At 41.2% G+C, this 20,260-nt stretch overlaps 1 protein-coding gene across 1 annotated transcript in view; it reads left to right on the plus strand.

The window, feature by feature from the left end:
* get3 (guided entry of tail-anchored proteins factor 3, ATPase) overlaps positions 1–16,400 on the plus strand; it is a 36,583-nt gene extending 20,183 nt beyond the window's left edge. The window contains exons 5-7 of the mRNA XM_072248529.1: positions 1,675–1,782; positions 8,473–8,673; positions 11,960–16,400. Coding sequence (XP_072104630.1) covers positions 1,675–1,782; positions 8,473–8,673; positions 11,960–12,088 — 438 coding nt within the window. The 3' untranslated portion in view covers positions 12,089–16,400. The remainder of the gene's footprint in view (positions 1–1,674; positions 1,783–8,472; positions 8,674–11,959) is intronic.
* Positions 16,401–20,260: the final 3,860 nt, after the last annotated feature.

The raw sequence follows: 20,260 nt of genomic DNA on the forward strand, positions 1-20,260 counted from the left end.
GGGCATTAATATAATCACAGTGCTTTTGGGAGTGCTACAGCAGGGTTAGATGTCCATGGTTAGGAAATGGATGGAAATGAAATCCAACAAGATTCTTGTTCCTGGTGCCATTCATCAGCTCATGAGTTTGTCTGTAGGTGGATAGCATTGTTATAAGACTCAGGTCCAGTGGAAGCCTTATTTCACCAAGAGTTCTCCACTGGGAGGAGGAAAAAGCATTAGGTGAGACAAGATTAAACATTAAGTTTAAAACTTAGATTGTTGTGCCTTAATGTTAGGTGCCAGTCAATATTAGGGAAGTTGAAGTCAGCTATGACACTTTTCTAACAGGGAGCTTAAAAGAGTATAATGCTGTGCCATACTTTTAATCTACACTAAGATCAATCTAATCCTTCCCTTCCACAGCCCTCCTCTTTTCTTTCATACATGTGCCTTTCTAAGAATGTACCACTTTATGGATGTTTGATTTTAGAAACTAGATTTTTCTGTGTCAAATTCACTTTTTATGCTGTTCCTGAGGCATATTGTATCATTTCTTAATGCATGCATTACTAAATGACAATAAAAGAGGACCGCGTGTCCTCATAATCTAATCTAATCTAATCTGAGGCATTCTACCCAATGGCTCCTAAAAACGATGTAAAACTTTAGGTTAAGTTGTTGCAACACCATGATGACCCTTCTAGCTCTTGCAGTCAGAACACCTCCGATGTTATGCAAATGATAAATCATTCTGCTGTACGTAGACAGAGCTGAATCACATTTAAACCTGTGGGCTGTTGTCCTCGAACAGTTAATACACTGCTGACTTTGTGCCATTTTATGGGTGTTGTTTTTTAAGGGATGTCCTGAGTGTCTTCATGTCCAAAAAGAAAACTTTGAGAATCACGTGATATAATGGATGGATGACAAATGATAAATGATGGCATCCATGCAATTTATCTTCCACCTTAATCTGCACATAATTGGCGTGCTACCGGTTTCATACCTCAGTATCTAGATAGAGCGGGCGCCCAAAAGATGGTTCTAGTAGTGGGAGAATTTAGGACCAGAGGGCATAACCTCAGACTAGGAATTCTCTTTAGAAGAGAGATGAGGAATTTCTTTAGTCAGAGGATGATGAATCTGGAATTTATTGCTACAAACATCTGTGTAGGCAAAGACATTTAAAGTAGAGGTTGATAGGTTCTTGATTAATAAAGGCATCAGTGGTTACAGGAAGAAAGGAGGCAAGAGAATGGGGTTGAGGGAAAATATATCAGCCATGATTGATAGGTTGAATGGCCCAATTCTGCTCTTTATGGTCTTGTGTACTTTCTGTAGCATTAGCTGATGCTTTTCTTTTGTCTTTTAAAATCATTACACCTCAACGGCTCGGATTTCCCTTCTGAGCTTGTTGGTTTTGGGGATGTGTGTGTCTTGTGTACTTGTATGGGGAAAAACCTGCTTTGAAAGACTGAATTTAATTTTCATCATTTAACAATGACATTTTAAAATGAAAGTAACTAGAGTTCTTTGCAGTCCAACTCTTAAAATATCACAGTCACTTCAGTTAAAAGGATTAACATGACTGTAGTCTATAACCTTCTCTGAATAACTGTCACTTGCATAGTCGGTGAATTCTGTAACATTTGGCTGTAGAGTCAGTGTGCTTAATCAATGCCTGCATTTCAGATGTGCAGTATGCTTGGACTCGGTGATATGAATGCAGATCAACTGGCATCAAAGCTGGAAGAGACCTTGCCTGTCATTCGTTCAGTCAGTGAGCAGTTTAAAGACCCGGTAACTGTCGTGTAATTTAACATCAAATCAATGTTGGCGAGTTTTAATAATTGAACTGAAGTTATCTCTTTATCTGAGCTACGCCGTGGATTTTCTGTTTAAACCCTTAACACATAGATCTCAGCAATAAAGATTCTTTAGCGCTCATTCTTTCCTGCCAGTGTCTTCAAACAAAAGTATATACATATCAGTCAGCCAGTGGATTTTGGTCCCTTGAATATCAGCATCACTTGATATTAGCCAGGAAAGATGTCAATAAAATTGAAGGAGTACAAAGGAAATTTACAAGGATATTGCCGGGACATGAGGACCAGCGTTATAGGGGAAAAGTTAAACAGATTGGGACTATTCCCTAGAGCATAGGAGAGAGATGGGGAGATTTGATAGAGGTATACAAAATTGAGGTGTATGTTTAAAGTAAGTGCTAGCACTGAGGTTGTAGGAGATTAGAACTAGAGGTCATGGGTTAAGGGTGAAAGGTGAAATGTTTAAGGGGCACCTGAGGGGAAACTTCTTCACTCAGAGTGTAGCAGTGTAGAACAAGGTGCCAGCAGAAGTGGTAGTTGCGGATTCGATTATAGAATTTATGAGTAGTTTGGATGAGTACATGGATGGGAGGTTATGATCCAGGTTGATGGAACTAGGCAGAATAATAGTTCGGCATGGACTAGATGGGTCAAAGGGCCTTTTTCTGTGCTGTACTCTAATGAGGGTTATCGTCACTGATGTGTTGTGAAATTTGTAGTGTTGTGGTAGCAGTACTGTGCAAGACCTAGAATTTATGTTACAAAAATAAATGGTGCCAAAATATAAGATTGTAGCTACAAATATTTGGGTGATAGTGGGAAGTCTGCGTTTGTTACTGCAAGGTTGATCAGATTAGAGTACATGGTGTGAAATCTGTTAGGATGACCAGTCATCCAAAATGTTATAGTTGTAAACTACTCTTTAGCTTTAGCACATTGTGTGTTTATACCAGCTAGATATGTTCAGCTCCCTGTAGGGCTCTGGCCTCTTTTATACATCTGATAATACTAGTGAATGGACTGCAATTTAAGTCAGAATGTAGTACAAATTTGGCAGAGATGTGCAGCAGAAGAGAGTTTAATTGGACTTCGACAAATTGAATATCAACAGATTGCACAACATATGAACAGGTCCAAACAATTTCACTTTTTCACTATCTAAAACATTATTTTTCACTGAATGATCCCAGGCTATATTCTTCTAAAAGAAATAGTCACATTAAGCCATGTGTTGGTGTTGAAATCTTTAACCTTTGCTGTGCTTATTTTGTCTGGGGAAATGAATGAGATATTACAATTGGCCTTGTTAATCTTGAGTGGTGGATACACTGCTGGGCTTTCTTCCTTCTGTTGTGATATCCTTGTTGGTTTCTTTCAGTATATAGCTATCTAGAGGATAATAAAGAGAAGTGGCAGGTCAAAGTGTACTGCTGAATTCACTTGTGCCAATATTTAATCAGTTAAATACATATGCAGGGCACTGCTGAGTGGGTACGTGGCCAAGTGGTTAAGGCATTGGACTAGCGACCTGAAGGTCGTGAGTTCGAGCCCTAGCCAAGGCAGCATGTCGTGGTCTTGAACAAGGCACTTAACCACACAGTGCTCTGTGATGACACTGGTGGTAAGCTGTATCGGCCCTTTCCCTTCCCTTGGACAACATTGGTGTCGTGGAGAGGGGAGACTTGCAGCATGGGCAACTGCCGGTCTTCCATGAAGACTTCCCAGGTGCAGATCCATGGTCTCGCAAGACTAACGGATGCTAAGTACTCAGGTGAGAGAACTAATGGAATTCTGAAACCTAGAAAATCATTTAAAAATCATACTATACTGTTCAAAAGTATTGAGCACCCGAGATTTCTTATATAAATTTTGTTTTAGATGTTTATTTTTTATCTTCTGCATTAATATGTCAGTACAAAAGAACAAATTTTAGATGTCCAAATATTCATCTTCCAAAAAATTAAATGTTAGAGAAATTTTTGTATTTTGTTAAAGAAAGTAACATATTAAGTAATAGACCACTAGTCAAATAAAAACTTGATGATTTTGTAGGTATATAGGTAGCATGATTAAACAAAGATAACCAGATGCTGATGATCAATGACATAATAAGTTGAATGAACTAAACTTATTAACTGAAACAGAACTGGATGTAGAAGGAATCAAGCTGAGTGAAGGCAACCAAACTGAAATGTGAGGGTGTGGCAGATGTGACAGTTTATCCTTCAAATCATCAATTCTTACACCATAGAAAGAGTGAATATAGCAACAAAACACAAGGTGGTCGTCCTGCATCAGCATGGTCTCCCGAGCAGAAATTTTGCAGCAGACAAGAGTTTTAAGATGTGCTGTCCAAACTCTTCTGAAGAAACACAAAGAAACAGGAAAGTTTGAGGACCAGAAATGCAATGGATGGCCATGGAAAGAGTGCAACAGATGAGAGATGCATCAAACAGACATCCCTTCTAAATCAGAAGAGGTCTGGCACTGCTATCAGCTGTGATTTCACAGAAACCATTGGAACCCGACCTCTAGAGTCTTGTCAGAAGCGGTCTTCACGGAAAAGTTGCTAGTAAAAAGCCATTCCTCCAAAATGATGAAAACAAAGCCATGAGTCTCACCTACACACAATAACACAAGGATTGGGATGCTGAACAATGGCAGCAAGTGCTCTGGACTGACAAGTTAAAAAATGAAAATGTTGGTTCAAACAGGAGGTAGTTTGTCCATAGAGCTGGAGAGTGCTACATGGATGAGTGTCTGCAACCAACAGTGAAGCACGCAGAAGTTCCTTGCAGATTTGGGGCTGTGTTTCTGCAAATGAAGTTGGTGATCTGGTCAGAATGAATGGAGCCTTAATGCTCAGGTTCTCATCCATCACACAATACCATCAGGGAGATGACTGGTTGGTTCCAACTTCATTCTGTAGGGAGACAATGACCTCAATCACACGGCCAAGGTCTTAAAGAACTATCTTCAGTGAAAAGAAGAACAAAGACTTCTGCAACAGATAGTATGGCATCCACAGAGCCCTAATATTAATATCAAAACCATCTGGAGTTACCGGGAGAGACAGAAGCAAACGAGATAGCCAAAGTCTGCAGAAGGACTTTGGCAAGTTCTTTAAGATACTTGGAACAACCTACCAGTCAATTTTCTTAGGGGCGATGGGGAACTCCCAGCCACCACCACATTCCTCATAGTTCCTGCATCCCACACCTCCCGTTTCTACCTTCTACCCAAGATCCACATACCCGCATGTCCATGTAGACCCATTGTTTCATCTTGTTCCTGCCCCACTAAACTCATTGGCTTACCTTGACTGTTTTATCCCTCCTATTTCAGTCTCTTCCTATCTACATCCGTGATACCTCAAACGCTCCTGATCTTTTCAGGTATTTCATGTTCCTTGGCCCCCATCATCTCAGTTTTACTATGGATGTGCAGTCCCTATATAATCTTCATCCCCCCCCACTAGGAAGGCCTCAAAGTTCCCAGTTTTTTTTCTGGACACCAGACCTAACCAGTTCCCCTCCACCACCAGTCAACTCTGAATAGCAGAACTTGTTCTCACTCTCAATAATTTCTCCTTTGGCTCCTCCCACCTCCTTCAAACAAAATGGGTAGTCATGGGCACTTGCATGGGTCCCAGCTATGCCTGCCTGTTTGTCGGCTACATGGAAAAGACTATGTTCCAAACTTACACCGGTGACAGTCCTGCACTTTTCCTACGCTACATTGATGGCTGCATTGGTGCTGTTTCCTGCACCCGTTCTGAACTCGTTGACTTCATCCACTTTGCCGCCAGCTTCCACCTTGCTTTCAGATTCACCTGGTCCATTTCTGACATCTCCCTCCCCTTTCTCAATCTCACTGTCTCTATCTCCGGAGACAGTTTATCCACCGATGTGTATTACAAACCCCCCAACTCTCACAGCTACCTGACTACACCATGTCCCACCTTACTACTTGTAAAAACGTCATCCCCTCTTCTCAATTTCTCCGTCTCTGCCGCATCTGCTCTCAGGATGAGGCTTTTCATTCTAGAACGAAGGAGATGTCCTCCTTTTACAAACAAAGGGGATTCCTTTACTCCACCATTACACTCCATTTCTTCACTGCATCTCTTCCAATTGACGCACATCTGTCCTTACCCAATCCTCCCCCTACCCTGCCAGGGATAGGGTTCCTCTTGTCCTCATCTGCCACCCTACCAGCTTCCACGTCCAGCGCATAATTCTCTGAAACTTCCGCCACTTCCAACAGGATTCCACCACCACTTTCTGCTTTCTGCAGGGATCGCTCCCTGCGTGACTCTTTTCACTCCCTCCTCACTGATCTCTTTCCTGGTAATTATGCTCGTAGGTGGAAGAAGTGCTACCTGCCCCTACACCACCTCCCTCACTACCATCCAGGGCCCTAAGCAGTCCTTCCAGGTGAGGCTACACTTCACCTGTGAGTCTATTGGAGTTATTTACTGTGTTCGGTGCTCCTGGTGTAGCCTCCTGTACAGCAGTGAGACCCGACATAGATTGGAAGACTGCTTCACTGAGCAGCTACACTATATCCACCAGAAAAGGTGGGATCTCCCATTGGCCACCCATTTTAATTCTACCTCCCATTCCCATTCCAATATGTCCATCCATGGCCTCCTCCACTGTCATGATGATGCCATACTTAAGTTGGAGGAACACACCTTGAATTCCGTTTGGGCAGCCTCCAACCTGATGGCATGAACATCAAGCTCTCATATTTCTGGTAATGCTCCTTCACCATTTTCCATCCCCTTATCCCTCTCTCACTTTGTCTCCTTACCCACCCATCGCCTCCCTCTGGTGTTCCTCCCCCTTTTCTTTCTTCCAGGGCCTTCTGTCTCTTTCACCAATCAACTTCCCAGCTCTTCTTTGAGATTTGCAAATGCCTCCAGTAAAGATGGAGGATTAAAACTGAGGAAGACTGTACCAACTGCAGAAAAGATGATGTTGACAAATTTCAACAAAGTTAAGTACAGTATTTACATTTTTGATAAAAGCAATCTAAATAGCGTAGAGAAACAAAGGGAACTGGGAATACAGACAGTGGTGCTGTGGGTCAACAATGCCATAGCATGTAGCGGGTCAAGTGCAGGAATTCATACCTAGAGGAAGATCATTGACTAGTCCAGAAAATTTGATAAACGTGTCAGATTTGTTGCATCAAAAGTATACAGTTCTGGTTGCCGTGAAGGGATATTCATTTAGTGGTCAATTTATTAGGTATACCTGTATGCTTTGCTAATGCAAAAATCTAATTGGCCAGTTGTGTGGCAGCTACTCAATGTATAAAAGCTTGTAGACATCAGGAGGTTCAGTTTTTGTTCAGACCAAACATCAGAATAGGGACGAAATGTGATCTAAGTGACTTTGACTGTAGAAAGATTGTTGACGCCAGACAGGGTGGTTTGAGTATCTCAGAAACTGCTGATCTCTTGGGATTTGCTGGAGTTTACAGAGAATGGTGTGAGAAACAAAAAAAAAACACATCCAGTGAGTGGCAGTTCAAAAATGTCTTGTGAATGAGAGAGGTCAGAGGAGAATGGCCAAACTGGTTCAAGCTAACAGGAATCAAGTAACAACCTGTTTCAACAGTGATGTACAAAAGAGCATCTCTGAATGCACAACAGATCAAACTTGGAAGGTGGGCTACAGCAGTGGGAAGTTTATTTGGTACAGGAGGTGCATCCAATAAGTGTAGATGCACTGTGGATGGGAAAAACAGATCTGTGAAGATGATACCAGAAATCTCAAGGTTATTCTAACAGGGATGGATAAACACGTTTTTTTTCTCTCAATCTTTGATTGTTTCTTTCTGTTGCGAGGCCATTGTTGGAGAAGTTTCTTTAAAGCCTAAATAGGGAATTTAGAATAAAACTTATTTTTGTGGAGACTATGCGCATGGAATTTACTTCCCCACAGTTCTTATGAGTTAGATATTGTGCATCTTAAGAAACAAGAAGCACAGAAGGAAGAGAGGTACAAGCAGGGATAAAGGAGACTTGAATAGAGGTATATGAATGTGTTCTGTGTTTTGTGCTTATTCTGTATAATTGTTTTACACTTTGGCTGAACTGTAGATTACTGACACGAGGCACAGTAGCTCAGTTAATGCAGAATAGTTTAACGCTACAGATTCCTGTGAAATCTGGTTTAGGGAAGATGGCATTTGTACATCATGAGACATTGAATAGCCTCAGAGGTTCTGTACCATCTGAGCACTTTTAACATGCAGCTTTTCTACATTGAAAAGTTGCTAACTAAATACAAAAAAAAACATGCAGTATTGCTTAGGTAATGTTTTGGTGACCCTGATTGTAGAATCAAGGTAGTTTTGTGACTGCCTAAGAAAGCAAGAGTAGCTTTGTTATAGTATCTCTTCCAAAAGTGGCTCTGTCTGCAGCCTAGAGAGTGCCAGTGCAGCCCCTGTCCAATAATCACCAGGACTTAGGCACACAATCATCTGAACCCCCTTGCCTCTAGGAATGCTATCGCAGATATCCAGGAAGGAAGTTGGGACCAAGTGACAGAAACTGCATTATGAAACAAAATCTTCTGCGAGACTCTTTACTGTAATGATTAATTCATCGTTTGATAAGTTGTTGTGAAGTCTTTGTGTTTGTATCTTGCAGGAGCAGACTACATTTATCTGTGTGTGCATTGCCGAGTTTCTATCCTTGTATGAAACAGAGCGACTAATCCAGGAGTTGGCAAAGTGCAAAATTGACACCCACAACATTATCGTAAACCAACTGGTGTTCCCAGAGCCTGGGGAGAAGCCTTGTCGGATGTGCGAGGCACGGCACAAAATTCAATCAAAATACTTAGACCAGGTACACTACAGCGGGCGTGAATTTTCTTGTGGTGAAGATTATGGGGTTCCCAACCTTTTTTATGCCGTGAACCAATACTATTAAGCAGGGGGTCCATGGACCCCAGGTTGGGAACCCCGAATGTAAAGGAAACATTATTGGAGACTGCGACTGTTAGGTTGCATGATTGAGTTGGCTTAAATTCTTGATAAAGCTATTTTTTAAATTGACGCCAATAGTTGGGTTATTATAGACTGACTGCATTTAATGTGAAAATCAAAATATGAAAGCTGTTAATAGGAACTAATCATTTTTAGATTAACCTTAATTCCTTCCTGGAATTGCTGTAATCTTATGATTGTGTGCTGTTGTTCTCTACCTTCCCTATCAGGATTAATGGCAGGATTCTTGGCAGTGTGGAGAACAGAGGGATCTTGGGGTACACATCCATAGATCTTTCAAAGTTGCCACACAAGTTGGTACGGTGAATGGTGTTTTGGGGGTTTGAGTTCAGTATTCTTGAGGTAATGAGGCTCTGTGAAAGGTTGGCTAGACCACGCATGGAGTATTGTGTTCAAACTGGTTGTTTCTGTGTAGGAAAGATGTGGAAGCTTTAGAGAGCATGCAAATGAGATTTAAAAGGATGCTGCCTGGATTAGAGAGCATGTCTTATGATGAAAGGTTGGGTGACCTAGGGATTTTGTCTTTGGAGCGAAGGAAGATGAGAAGTGACGTGATAGAGATGTATACGATGAGAGACGTAGATGGAGTGGGCAGCCATTGACCTTTTCCCTTGGGTGGAAATGGCTAATACCAAGAGGCATAACTTTAAGGTGATTGGAGGAAAGTTAAAGGGGGGATGTCAGGTATTTTATTTTATAGAGTGTTAAGTACGTGAAATGTGCTGCCAGGGGTGGTGGTAGAGGCAGATACATTTAGGACTTGTAACAGGCTCTTCGGTAGACACATGGATGAAAGAAGAATGGAGGGCCTGTGTGGCAGGGAAGGATTAGATTGATCTTAGAGTAGGTGAAAAGGTCGGAACAACATTGTGGGCTGAAGAGGCTGTGCTGTAATGCTCTATCAGATGAAAACCTCTAGGAAGCCTTGACCTGGGCAAAGTGATTTGTGAATAGGTATTGGTTGCTTTTAATACTCTGCTCCATTACTTTTGTTTCTGTCGACTTCAGTAGAACTGAAGTGTGTTTGCACAATGACACGTATTTAGTGGCAGGGCTGAAGCTTACCTTGCAGACTACCACGGAAATCCAGCGCCCTTTATCCTCGGGGTTGAGGTTGACTGATTCTCACCCCACCTCTTGGATGACTGAATCCAATCCAAGATCTGCAGACTCCGCTATAGATTCTGCTTGACAGAGTGAGTGGGTGTGATGCCTGTATTGTTCTACCCTCCAAATGCTGTTTGCACTTTGCCTCTCAACCAAGGTCCTCTTAATGTATCTGTGCAATCCCAGATGTTCCTGGACCCATCCGAGTAATCTTGAGCTTGAATCCCATGAATTGATGAGGAAGGATTTTGAAATGAAGTTTTTTTCTGTTTTCTTTGAAGTCAGTTGGTCAGTTTGTGATAGGTTACGTGTCAGTAATGTACTGTGCGATACATCTAAATGGCTCTGGTAGAGTGAATTTCAATAGTTTCAATAGGTACATTGTATACAATATACATCCTGAAGTTCTTTTTCTTCGCAAGCATCCACGAAAACAGAAGAGTGCCCCAAGGAATGAATGACAGTTAGAACCCCAAAGCCCCCCAGCTCCCCCTCCCACACACAAGCAGCAGCAAAACAATGACCTTACCACCACCAGTAAAAAAGCATCAGCACCCTCCCGAGCACTCAAGCCTGCCCCAAAGCATCAATAAAGACACAGACTTGCAGTACCCCAAAGACTACTCATTCACTTGGTAATTTGACAAACCACAGTGTCTGTCTGTGTCTGTCCATCTGTTTCTCTCTCTCCCCCTCCCCCTCCCCCCCCCAAAAACGAAGTTGCCCCATTTCATAGTGAGAGGGGCGACATAACAAACAATTCACTGATTTAAGATGTAAAAAATCTGTTGCGCCATTGTTTCCTAGCTGTGCGCCCAGAGAATTGGCCCCAGAAAGGCTCAGGGGTCTGGACACACAGCTAGCAGCTAACCTGATGTTCCATGTTCTCCCGCGATGCCTCAGTCAGTGGCATCGGCCTTGGTTCAGCCCATCTCCAGTGCCATGAAAATCTGGCACCCTGAAGCCTCGCTGGTCTTCTAGGCTGTGTCCTTGGAATGTCAAAAAGTGGTCAGTCATGAGGCCCTGAGAGCAGGTCCTATTCCAGAGAAGAACCGAAATCAGAGTGTAACTCCAGATCAAGGTCTTCAAAAGAACCTTGAAAAGGGGAAAAAAAAGAGGTATCAAAGATAGAAATAGAGCTGTTTTCAAAGATGTAAGCAAAGAAGTCGCCATTTAGCACCATCTTGACTTTGCTCCGCCCTTAAAGTGCGGAATTCCATTTTAATTTAGTTTTGTGCTTCAGTTTATGGGTTCCATTGTACTTTAGTACCTGGTGGCTTGAGGCTCTGAGCAAGGTGTGTGATTGTAGTCCATCAAGCGTGTCACTCATTCTGTGGCCCTCTGGCATTGGGGAATTGGTCAGTGTTTGCAATCCTGCATTTTATAAAGTGGTCATAGAGTAATGCAGCATGGATACAGGTTCTTCAGTAAAACTATGCTTACTCAGTCCATATCTCAAAGCCTGCTCATCCATGTACAAATGATGCTATTGTACCTGCTTCAACCACTTCCCCTGGCGGCTTGTTCCATATACTCACCACCCTCCGCATGAAAAAAAGTTGCCCCTCGGGTCCCTTTTAAATCTTTCACCTCTCACCCTAAACCTAGTTTTGGGCTTTCCTACCTTGGGGAAAAGGCTTTTACTGTCCACCTTATCTATGTCTGCTATAACTTTAAACACTTATTTAATTTCACCTCTCATTCTCCTATGTTCTGAAGAATAAAGGCCAACTATAACTCAGGTCCTCTAGACCTAGCAACATCTTGATAGATGTTCTTTGCACTCTTGACCAGTTTAGTCATATCTTTCGTATAACAGGATGACCAAAACTGTACACAGTACTCCAAGTGGTTTTACCAGTGATTGGTAGAACTGCAACATAATGACCCAAGCCCTTCACTAAATGCCCTGACTGGTGAAGGAAGCGTACTGAATGCCATTTTCACCACCCTGTTGAAACTGGTTTTGTGCTATGTGCTTTGGATTTGGTGATTTTTAACTTTGCCTTTCTTACCAGATGGAGGATCTCTACGAAGATTTCCACATTGTGAAGCTCCCTCTGTTACCTCATGAAGTAAGGGGCACTGACAAAGTCAACACCTTCTCCAAGCTCTTACTCGAGCCTTACATGCCACCCAGTAAATGAACAGACTTTCTTCATTCTGTTTCAATACTGATGCAAGAAAACCCAGGATTTGTAATTTATTAACACTATGTTTGTAGGAACGAGCATGGGGAGGGGATGTGTGGATGTTATTTATTGTGTTGGGCCAGGTGTGGATTATTTTGTTGATGTCATTTTGAGTTATACTGACTACACAGTCCTTGTATCAAAGCTGGGTTTGTGGAGCAAACTATTTGAATCTAAATCCTTGCTATTGCAACCTTTACACAATTGCTTTTCAACTTTGACTTGCCTTCCTTCCCTTCTTGTTTACCTATACCCTCTAAAATAAGCCATTGACCTGAGACTTGACCCACAGCTGCCCTGTGCCAGCTGGAGTTTCTTCCAGTGGAGGGTCAGCTTTCACTTCTAACATAATGGTCTTCAACAGGAAGTATATAGTTCAAATCAAAGTAGCGATTCTACTACAAAGCAGTTGTGACATGTTTGGAGAATTTGTGGTCTTAACGTTGTAAAGCTAGTCCGTTAAACACTTTAACGCTAGCAACATTTTACATATTACTTTGTTACATGTCAGTAGCAGTTAAAGATGTCTATCGGAGCTTCTGCCTTGAATATGACCATAGACTCTAAATTTAATAATGATTCCTATGACCATTTTTTATTTTAGGTTACACCGACCTCGATGTGGTATCTTGGTCTAGCAGAGACCATGCATTACAGTGGAAAACCTAATTGCTCTGTCATTATTGGGTTTCACCTTTTAGCCACCATTGTTATGAAGTTTCAGGACTTTAGTGTGGTACACCTGAATATCCTTGTAGACATGCTGCCCTGGCTTTATAGAATCATATTTTCCTGACTTGTTAAATTGTAATGAAGAAACTTGTTAAAAACCTCTTACCAGAATGGTACTTCAGAATGTTTATTTTACTGCATTGGACATCCAGATTTGTGTGTTTTAAGTTGTTCATGTCCTCATTGCAGATACTGAGTTTGGGGAAGGGGAGCTGGTTGAACGTCATTTCGCCCTGTGCAATGGAAAACAATCAGATGGATCATAAGAATGATCCCTGGGCTTTGCAAGAACATCTGGATCTCTGCTATAGTCGTGGTGGTGAAGATGCATACAGTAGGGAACGGGAAAATTTAGCTACCAATCCTAAGTGGTTCTTGTCTACTCTGGAAAATAGATGATGGATATGAACGACTTTGGGCTCAAATGTTAATACTCAAAATTTAGTCTGGTGCATGAGCAGTGACACACAAGTAAGCTGTAGGGATGTGGTGAATGTCTGATGGTGCCACCTAATGGTGTCTGAATCCAGAAGGTGGGGGGGAATACTAATATTAAATTATTATTAATTTTATTATTAAATTTAGTAAACATAGTGAATCGTTTTCTCCACAAATGCATCAGTCATATTTTTATAGAGGTTGGTGAAGCCTATGGTCAGTAATTCTGAGGGAAAAGACAAATCCTACAGCAAATGAAACACCACAGGGCTGGTAAAACAGATTGTCAGCAGTTAAGCTCATTGCATTTGGTTTCATTTAAGGACCAGGAAGTGCACATTGAGTATTGTCTCTGCAGTCTGATTTCCCAAATGGGGATCAGTAACTGCTCAAGGTGGAATGGGATTTTGTTTGACTTGGAGGTGAGGTTAACAAAAAGTCACCCAATCTAATCCGATAAAGCACTAGGTTAACCGCCCTCTGCTGCTTGTTCACTTTCAATTGTTTTAGTCAAGTATTCTGACTAGTGGGACAACAAATCTTTGGGAGTAGTGTCATGTGTTTGAATCGACCAAATGAGATGGAGAAGCTACAGATGGAGGAACAGTTGGCTATTTTACAAACGTCTGTACTTGAGCTACAAATGACAAATATCTGGCATCTAAAATTTATAATGAAACCTAGAATAAATTTTTCATCTGCACTGGATATTCTTTGATAATGAGTGACCTTTTTCACTGTCCTGGTGCTACATTTATACACACACCAAGGTTCTTTTTCTGTATTTGTGCACTTATTGCCGTTTGGTTATAAAGGAGATCATCTACATTAGGGGTGCAGAAAATTAGGCTTTTTCTGTGCCTCACTGCTGGGTTGAGCAGAGGAAGGTAAAAGTTAGTGACATTCTGCTGTTCTCCAGGCAGCCCTGGAGTGAATGCTAGAATCTGTTAAATGCATTTTGGTAAGTAAATCTTCAATGGTAAATTTGTTTAATTCAATTAAACTGTTCTCAGGTGTGTGTCCTAAGGAGGAGTAAAATCAAGGGATGAAGAAGGTCTTAAATATGAGCCTTCTGGGCTGGCTTAAGAATTGTTCTCATCCTTATTTAATACTCAAGAGCTTCTTATCCAAGGATTTGTCCTAGTGCTGAGAGAAATGAGGGTTAACTTAATCTTAACTCATGACACTAAGCACTTAAATATTTAAGGTTAAATATTTGCAAATTAGAAAGCTTGTATTACTACACGAGCTGAACTATTTATTTTGTTTTGCCTATACTAAATTCCAGTGTGGAGAAGACGGGAAGAAAGAAAGATGGTCAAAAAACTAAGTGTATTGGATTTTTTTTTTGTATTTACAGATCACAGTTAAAGTGCATGTTTGATAAGTAATGGCTGTTTCTCTAAGCTCTGGAGTTAAGGATTTGGGATCTTCCCTCATACTGAGAGAAGTCTTAAGTCAAGAATTTGCGTTTAGCACTTTTTGCTCTTTTTTTCTAAAATGATGTCAGACTCCTACTGGACCTGCTTGGACTTGCCCTGTAAAAAGCCCAATCTCAATGTTGTAATCGTAGCAGCACTAATGTAAATTGAGGATTAAAAGTGAGATCTGAAGTGAGATGCGAGTCTGTGCCTCCTGAAGGGAAGTTTCCTGGCCACAATGCTTGGTGGGGAGAACAGACTTATCGCTCAGCAGGCAGGAGGCTCTGGCCCATTACTCTGTTCTGCAATAGCGGAGCTGATGCTCAATTCCTCTGCCCTCACTGTTTTTATCCTCTTAACTTCTGAGACAGTTCACATTCTTTCACGTTCTAAAAACCTCTTTAGGAAGAGAATGTGATACATCTCTTCAATCTTTCAGTAAAGTTTCTGCTCTCATCTTATTGCTTCCCTAATAAATGGAAATCATTCTGCTTCCTGACTTAATTCTGATCCATTCAAACAATGATGTACAGCTAACCCTGTTCTTCAGCTAGTGGCACAGGTGATGATTTTAGTAGTGCTCAGTCTATTCTTTTCCAAGGAGGGACCCTAACACAGTCATTGCCTCTCTAAGGCATTTGGGATTCACTCCCACTTGGGCACTGAGTAGGTGTGAGAAGTTCCTTTCTCTGCTGCTTTCGTCAATGTGCTTAAATTATTTTTAAAACTGGGCTGGCATGTTCGTGGAGAAATGCAGCACATTGGTTTAGCCGTAGTCATCATGAGAGCTTCTAGTTCAATTTGAGCTGAGCCAGGCTAGTAGTCAAAGGGAATGTAGCATCTCACGTTAACTGCAGGGCCAGGAGGGGGAATGCTACATCCTTTTCCCAGTGGCCGGCAGTTACTGCTTCACTTGTAAGAGTTGAGCTGGGTTGAATGTGCTATTTGAATGGTTTGCTGCCATTCAGCAAGATTTGTTGAGCAAAGTGGACTTAGTTATTCCCATGGAATACAAACACCAGCAAGAATTATCATTTGCCAGAAGATATTCAAGAACCATGTGAACTTATTTTTAAATAACACATTTCCAGAATCTCTTGCATCCACTTATTGACGTTCCTTTGTAATCTTACTGCTAGTGAGCCCAAAGTTCAGCTGGTGGAAAAGTCCAAGTGAATGAATTGTGACCAAATCATTTTATTTTAGTCAATGTTGACCAGCATTGGCCAGGAGGTTTAGTAAATTTCCCTTATCCATTCCCAGTACCATAGAATCCTTTATAGATTGCTGTACATTAAACCTTTTATTTATAAACTTTTAACTTGAGCCACAGTTTCTGTCATGTTCAGTTAGTTGTTCTTGAATCTGTACCAAGGCTTCAAACCTCAGCCTTCCAGTTGAAAGAGCTTGCTGGTTCAACTCAACACACACAAAATGCTGAGTAATTCAGTATTTCTCATGCTGGTTCAATTCACTGTTTTACAAGGTTATATCCTCAGCATGTTACAGATGCCCTGTGACGAAGATCACAACCTATTGAGAGATTTTGAAAATCCATAACATTGTCAAATTTGATGTGTAGTAACCCAGTTGCAATTGGAATTATAAATTAGTGTAATGCAGAGAGCTCTGAATGCTGCCCAACAATTTCACACCAATAAACCGTGTACTCTAAATGCTGGACAATGGTTTTTATTATTTTTAAGTAAAGTTTCCTGGGCAGCCTTACATTATCAAAAGGTTTCTATCTGTTTGAAATTTTCCTTTTAATTGTCTTAATTTTGTGGATGTGTTTTTAACAAAAAAAAAACATCTGAATGACAACCAGTGCAAGATGCAGTTCAATAAAGCTTTTAATAGAATTTATTTTTTGTTTTGTATTAAATACTAATGGAGCAGAGTTAATTTATTCCATGAGACTTAACAAAAGGTATCTAACACTGTGGCATCACCAGAAAGGCTCCAAGTGATCTGTTAGCAATAGCTAATGGTCGATTAAATCTTGCCAGTTAAGCCCTTTACCCCTACCGGGCCAACAACAGCTCGCCAGGATTTTTTGACCTGGACCAGCCTTCAGGTTATCCCCAGGTGTAGCCACCTTCTATCCTCCTCCCAGGAATGAGGTCTCTGAAGCTTCTTTTGGAGCTTCTATACCTGAGTTTTTATGGGATGGGGGTTGCTATCCTCATGCCCAACCCTCCTCCTTTTGCAACCAGGCTTGGGACCATCCATGGCCGAATTTCCCTTAACATCCCCTTTCTGCAAGTGCAGATGTAGTGTGAGATGCTTGTGGATTCAAGTAAAAGTAAATTGTTGTTAAAGTACATAAATCACGATCTTGAGGTTCATTTTCTGTAGCCATTTACAGAAAAATAAATACAATAGGATATATGAAAAACTATACACAAAGACTGAGAGACAACCAATGTGAAAAAGACAAATTGTGCAAATAAAAAGAAAATCCTGAGAACATGAATTGTAGAGTCCTTGAAAGTGAGTCTAGGTTGTGGTGAGATGAAGTTATTCGCACTGGATCAGGAGCCTGATTGTTGGAGGGTGGTAACTGTTCCTGACCCGGTGGTGTAGGATCTAAGGCTTCTGTATCTCCTGCCTAATGGGAGTAGTGCGAAGAGAGTATGGCCTTGATGATGGATATTGGTGCCATTATAGATGTGCTCAGTGGTGAGGAGATCTTAGCCTATGATGGGCCGGACTGTAAACTGTATCCTGTAGCCTTTTCTGTCTATACCAGGTAGTGATGCAACCTGTTGGGATACTCTCGTGCATTTCTGTGTATGCAGAGTGTCCTAACTGGTTGCAACATTGCCTGGTATAGAAACACCAATGCCCTGGAACAGAAATGCCTGATGCTCTGATATGATAATGCCAAAGAATTTAAAGCCTCCTCCAACTCAGATCCCTTCCTGAAGACTGGCTTGTGGACCTCCAGCTTCCTCCTGTAGCTAATAATCAGCTCATTGGTTTTGCTGGCAAGAGGTTGTTGTTCAACCAGATTTTCAATCTCCATCCTACAATACAGTGGCATGCAAAAGTTTGGGTACCCCGGTCAAAATTTCTGTTACTGTGAATAGTTAAGTGAGTAGAAGATGAACTGATCTCCAAGAGTCATAAAGTTAAAGATGAAACATTCTTTTCAATATTTTAAGCAAGATTAGTATTATTTTTGTTTTGTACAATTTTAGAGTGAAATAAAGGAAAGGAGCACTATGCAAAAGTTTGGGCACCCCAAGAGATTTGAACTCTCAGATAACTTTTACCAAGGTCTCAGACCTTAATTAGCTTGTTAGGGCTATGGCTTGTTCACAGTCATCATTAGGAAAGGCCAAGTGATGCAAATTTCAAAGCTGTATAAATACCCTGACTCCTCAAACCTTGTCCCAACAATCAGCAGCCATGGGCTCCTCTAAGCAGCTGCCTAGCACTCTGAAAATTAAAATAAATGATGCCCACAAAGCAGGAGAAGGCTATAAGAAGATAGCAAAGCATTTTCAGGTAACCGTTTCCTCAGTCTGTAATGTAATTAAGAAATGGCAGTTAACAGGAATGGTGGAGATCAAGTTGAGGTCTGGAAGACCAAGAAAACTTTCTGAGAGAACTGCTCATAGGATAGCTAGAAAGGCAAATCAAAACCCCCATTTAACTGCAAAAGACCTTCAGGAGATTTAGCAGACTCTGGAGTGGTGGTGCACTGTTCTACTGTGCAGCGATACCTGCACAAATATGACCTTCATGGAAGAGTCATCAGAAGAATCCCTTTCCTGCGTCTTCACCACAAAATTCAGCGTCAGAAGTTTTCAAAGGAACATCGAAATAAGCCTGATGCATTTTGGAAACAAGTCCTGTGGATTGATGAAGTTAAGATAGAACTTTTTGGCCGCAATGAGCAAAGGTATGTTTGGAGAAAAAAGGGTGCAGAATTTCATGAAAAGAACACCTCTCCAACTGTTAAACACGGGGGGGGGGGGGGGTATAGATCGATCATGCTTTGGGCTTGTGTTGTAGCCAATGGCACGGAGAACATTTCACTGGTAGAGGGAAGAATGAATTCAATTAAATACCAGCAAATTCTGGAAGCAAACATCACACCGTCTGTTTTTTTTTGTAAAAGCTGAAGATGAAAAGAGAATGGCTTCTACAACAGAATAATGATCCTAAACACCCTTCAAAGTCCACCTCAGGAGGCACAAGCTGAAGGTTTTGTCATGGCCCTCACAGTCCCCCGACCTAAGCATCATCGAAAATCTGTGGATAGACCTCAAAAGAGCAGTGCATGCAAAAAGGCCCAAGAATTCTACAGAACTAGAAGCCTTTTGCAAGGAAGAATGGGCGAAAATTCCACCAAACAAGAATTAAAAGACTCTTAGCTGGCTACTGAAAGTATTTACAAGCTGTGATACTTGCCAAAGGGGGTTTTAATATGTACTGACCACGCAGGGTGCCCAAACTTTTGCTTCGGGCCCTTTTCCTTTTTTGTTATTTTGAAACTGTAAAAGATGGAAATAAAAAAGTAATCTTGCTTAAACTATTAAAGAAATGTGTCATCTTTAACTTTATGCCTTTTGGAAATCAGGTCATCTTTTACTTGCTTAGCTGTTCACAGTAACAGAAATTTTGACCAGGGGTGCCCAAACTTTTGCTGATTTGTCACCATCTTTGATTTGGCCAACAACAGTGGTGTCACCAGCAGACTTAAATACAGCGTTAAATACTTGGCCTCACAGTCAAAGGTGTAAAGTGACTAGAGCAGGGGACTAAGTACATGGCCTGCTGTGAGGTTGGTGGCCCCTGTGGAACTGAGTGTTACATCGAAGGGATGTTGCATGTTGTAGTTGATTTCTAGGAATTAGTTATTTCTAAAGATTCAAATTAATAATTTTCTCTTTCCAAGCTACAAAAATAATTGTGTTGAGCAGCATTTTGGATTTGCTTCACAGCAGTTTTAAACAAAATAAAAAGTTTCAGGGTGTGGTCACCTTATGTTTTGGTTCATGTCCCCATCAGGATACCCTGTCATTCTCTACACTTTTTTAGAGTATTACACTATAACCCTTGACCGCTTACTAATCAAGAACAAATCAAACTCCCCTTTAAATAAACCCAATGAGTTGGCCTCCGCAGCTGTCTGTAGCATTGAATTCCACAGATTCACCACACCTCTTGATGAAAAAAATTCCCCCTTGTATCCCTGTTTTAAAGGGATGTCCTTGTATTTTAAGGCTGTGCCCCTGGTCCTAGACTCACCCACTAAATTGAAAAATCCATTCTAGCTTGATAGTAGAGTTATGGGGAGAAAGCACGTAAATGAGGTTGAGAGGGATTGTAAGTTAGCAATGATGGAATAGCAGAGCAGGCTGAATGGGCCAAATAGCCTAATTCTACTTTTATGTCTTCTGGAGATCATCAGTGAAACTTGGCCAGCTAGTTTGAGCCCAGATTTGCAGGTGCTACCTATTATGAAAGTAATCACATCAATCCCAAATCCTCTATTTTTCTGCAATCCTCTTTCACCTTTATC

The sequence above is a fragment of the Mobula birostris genome, chromosome 32 (genome assembly GCF_030028105.1).
Source record: "Mobula birostris isolate sMobBir1 chromosome 32, sMobBir1.hap1, whole genome shotgun sequence".
NCBI classification, from domain to species: Eukaryota; Metazoa; Chordata; class Chondrichthyes; order Myliobatiformes; family Myliobatidae; genus Mobula; species Mobula birostris.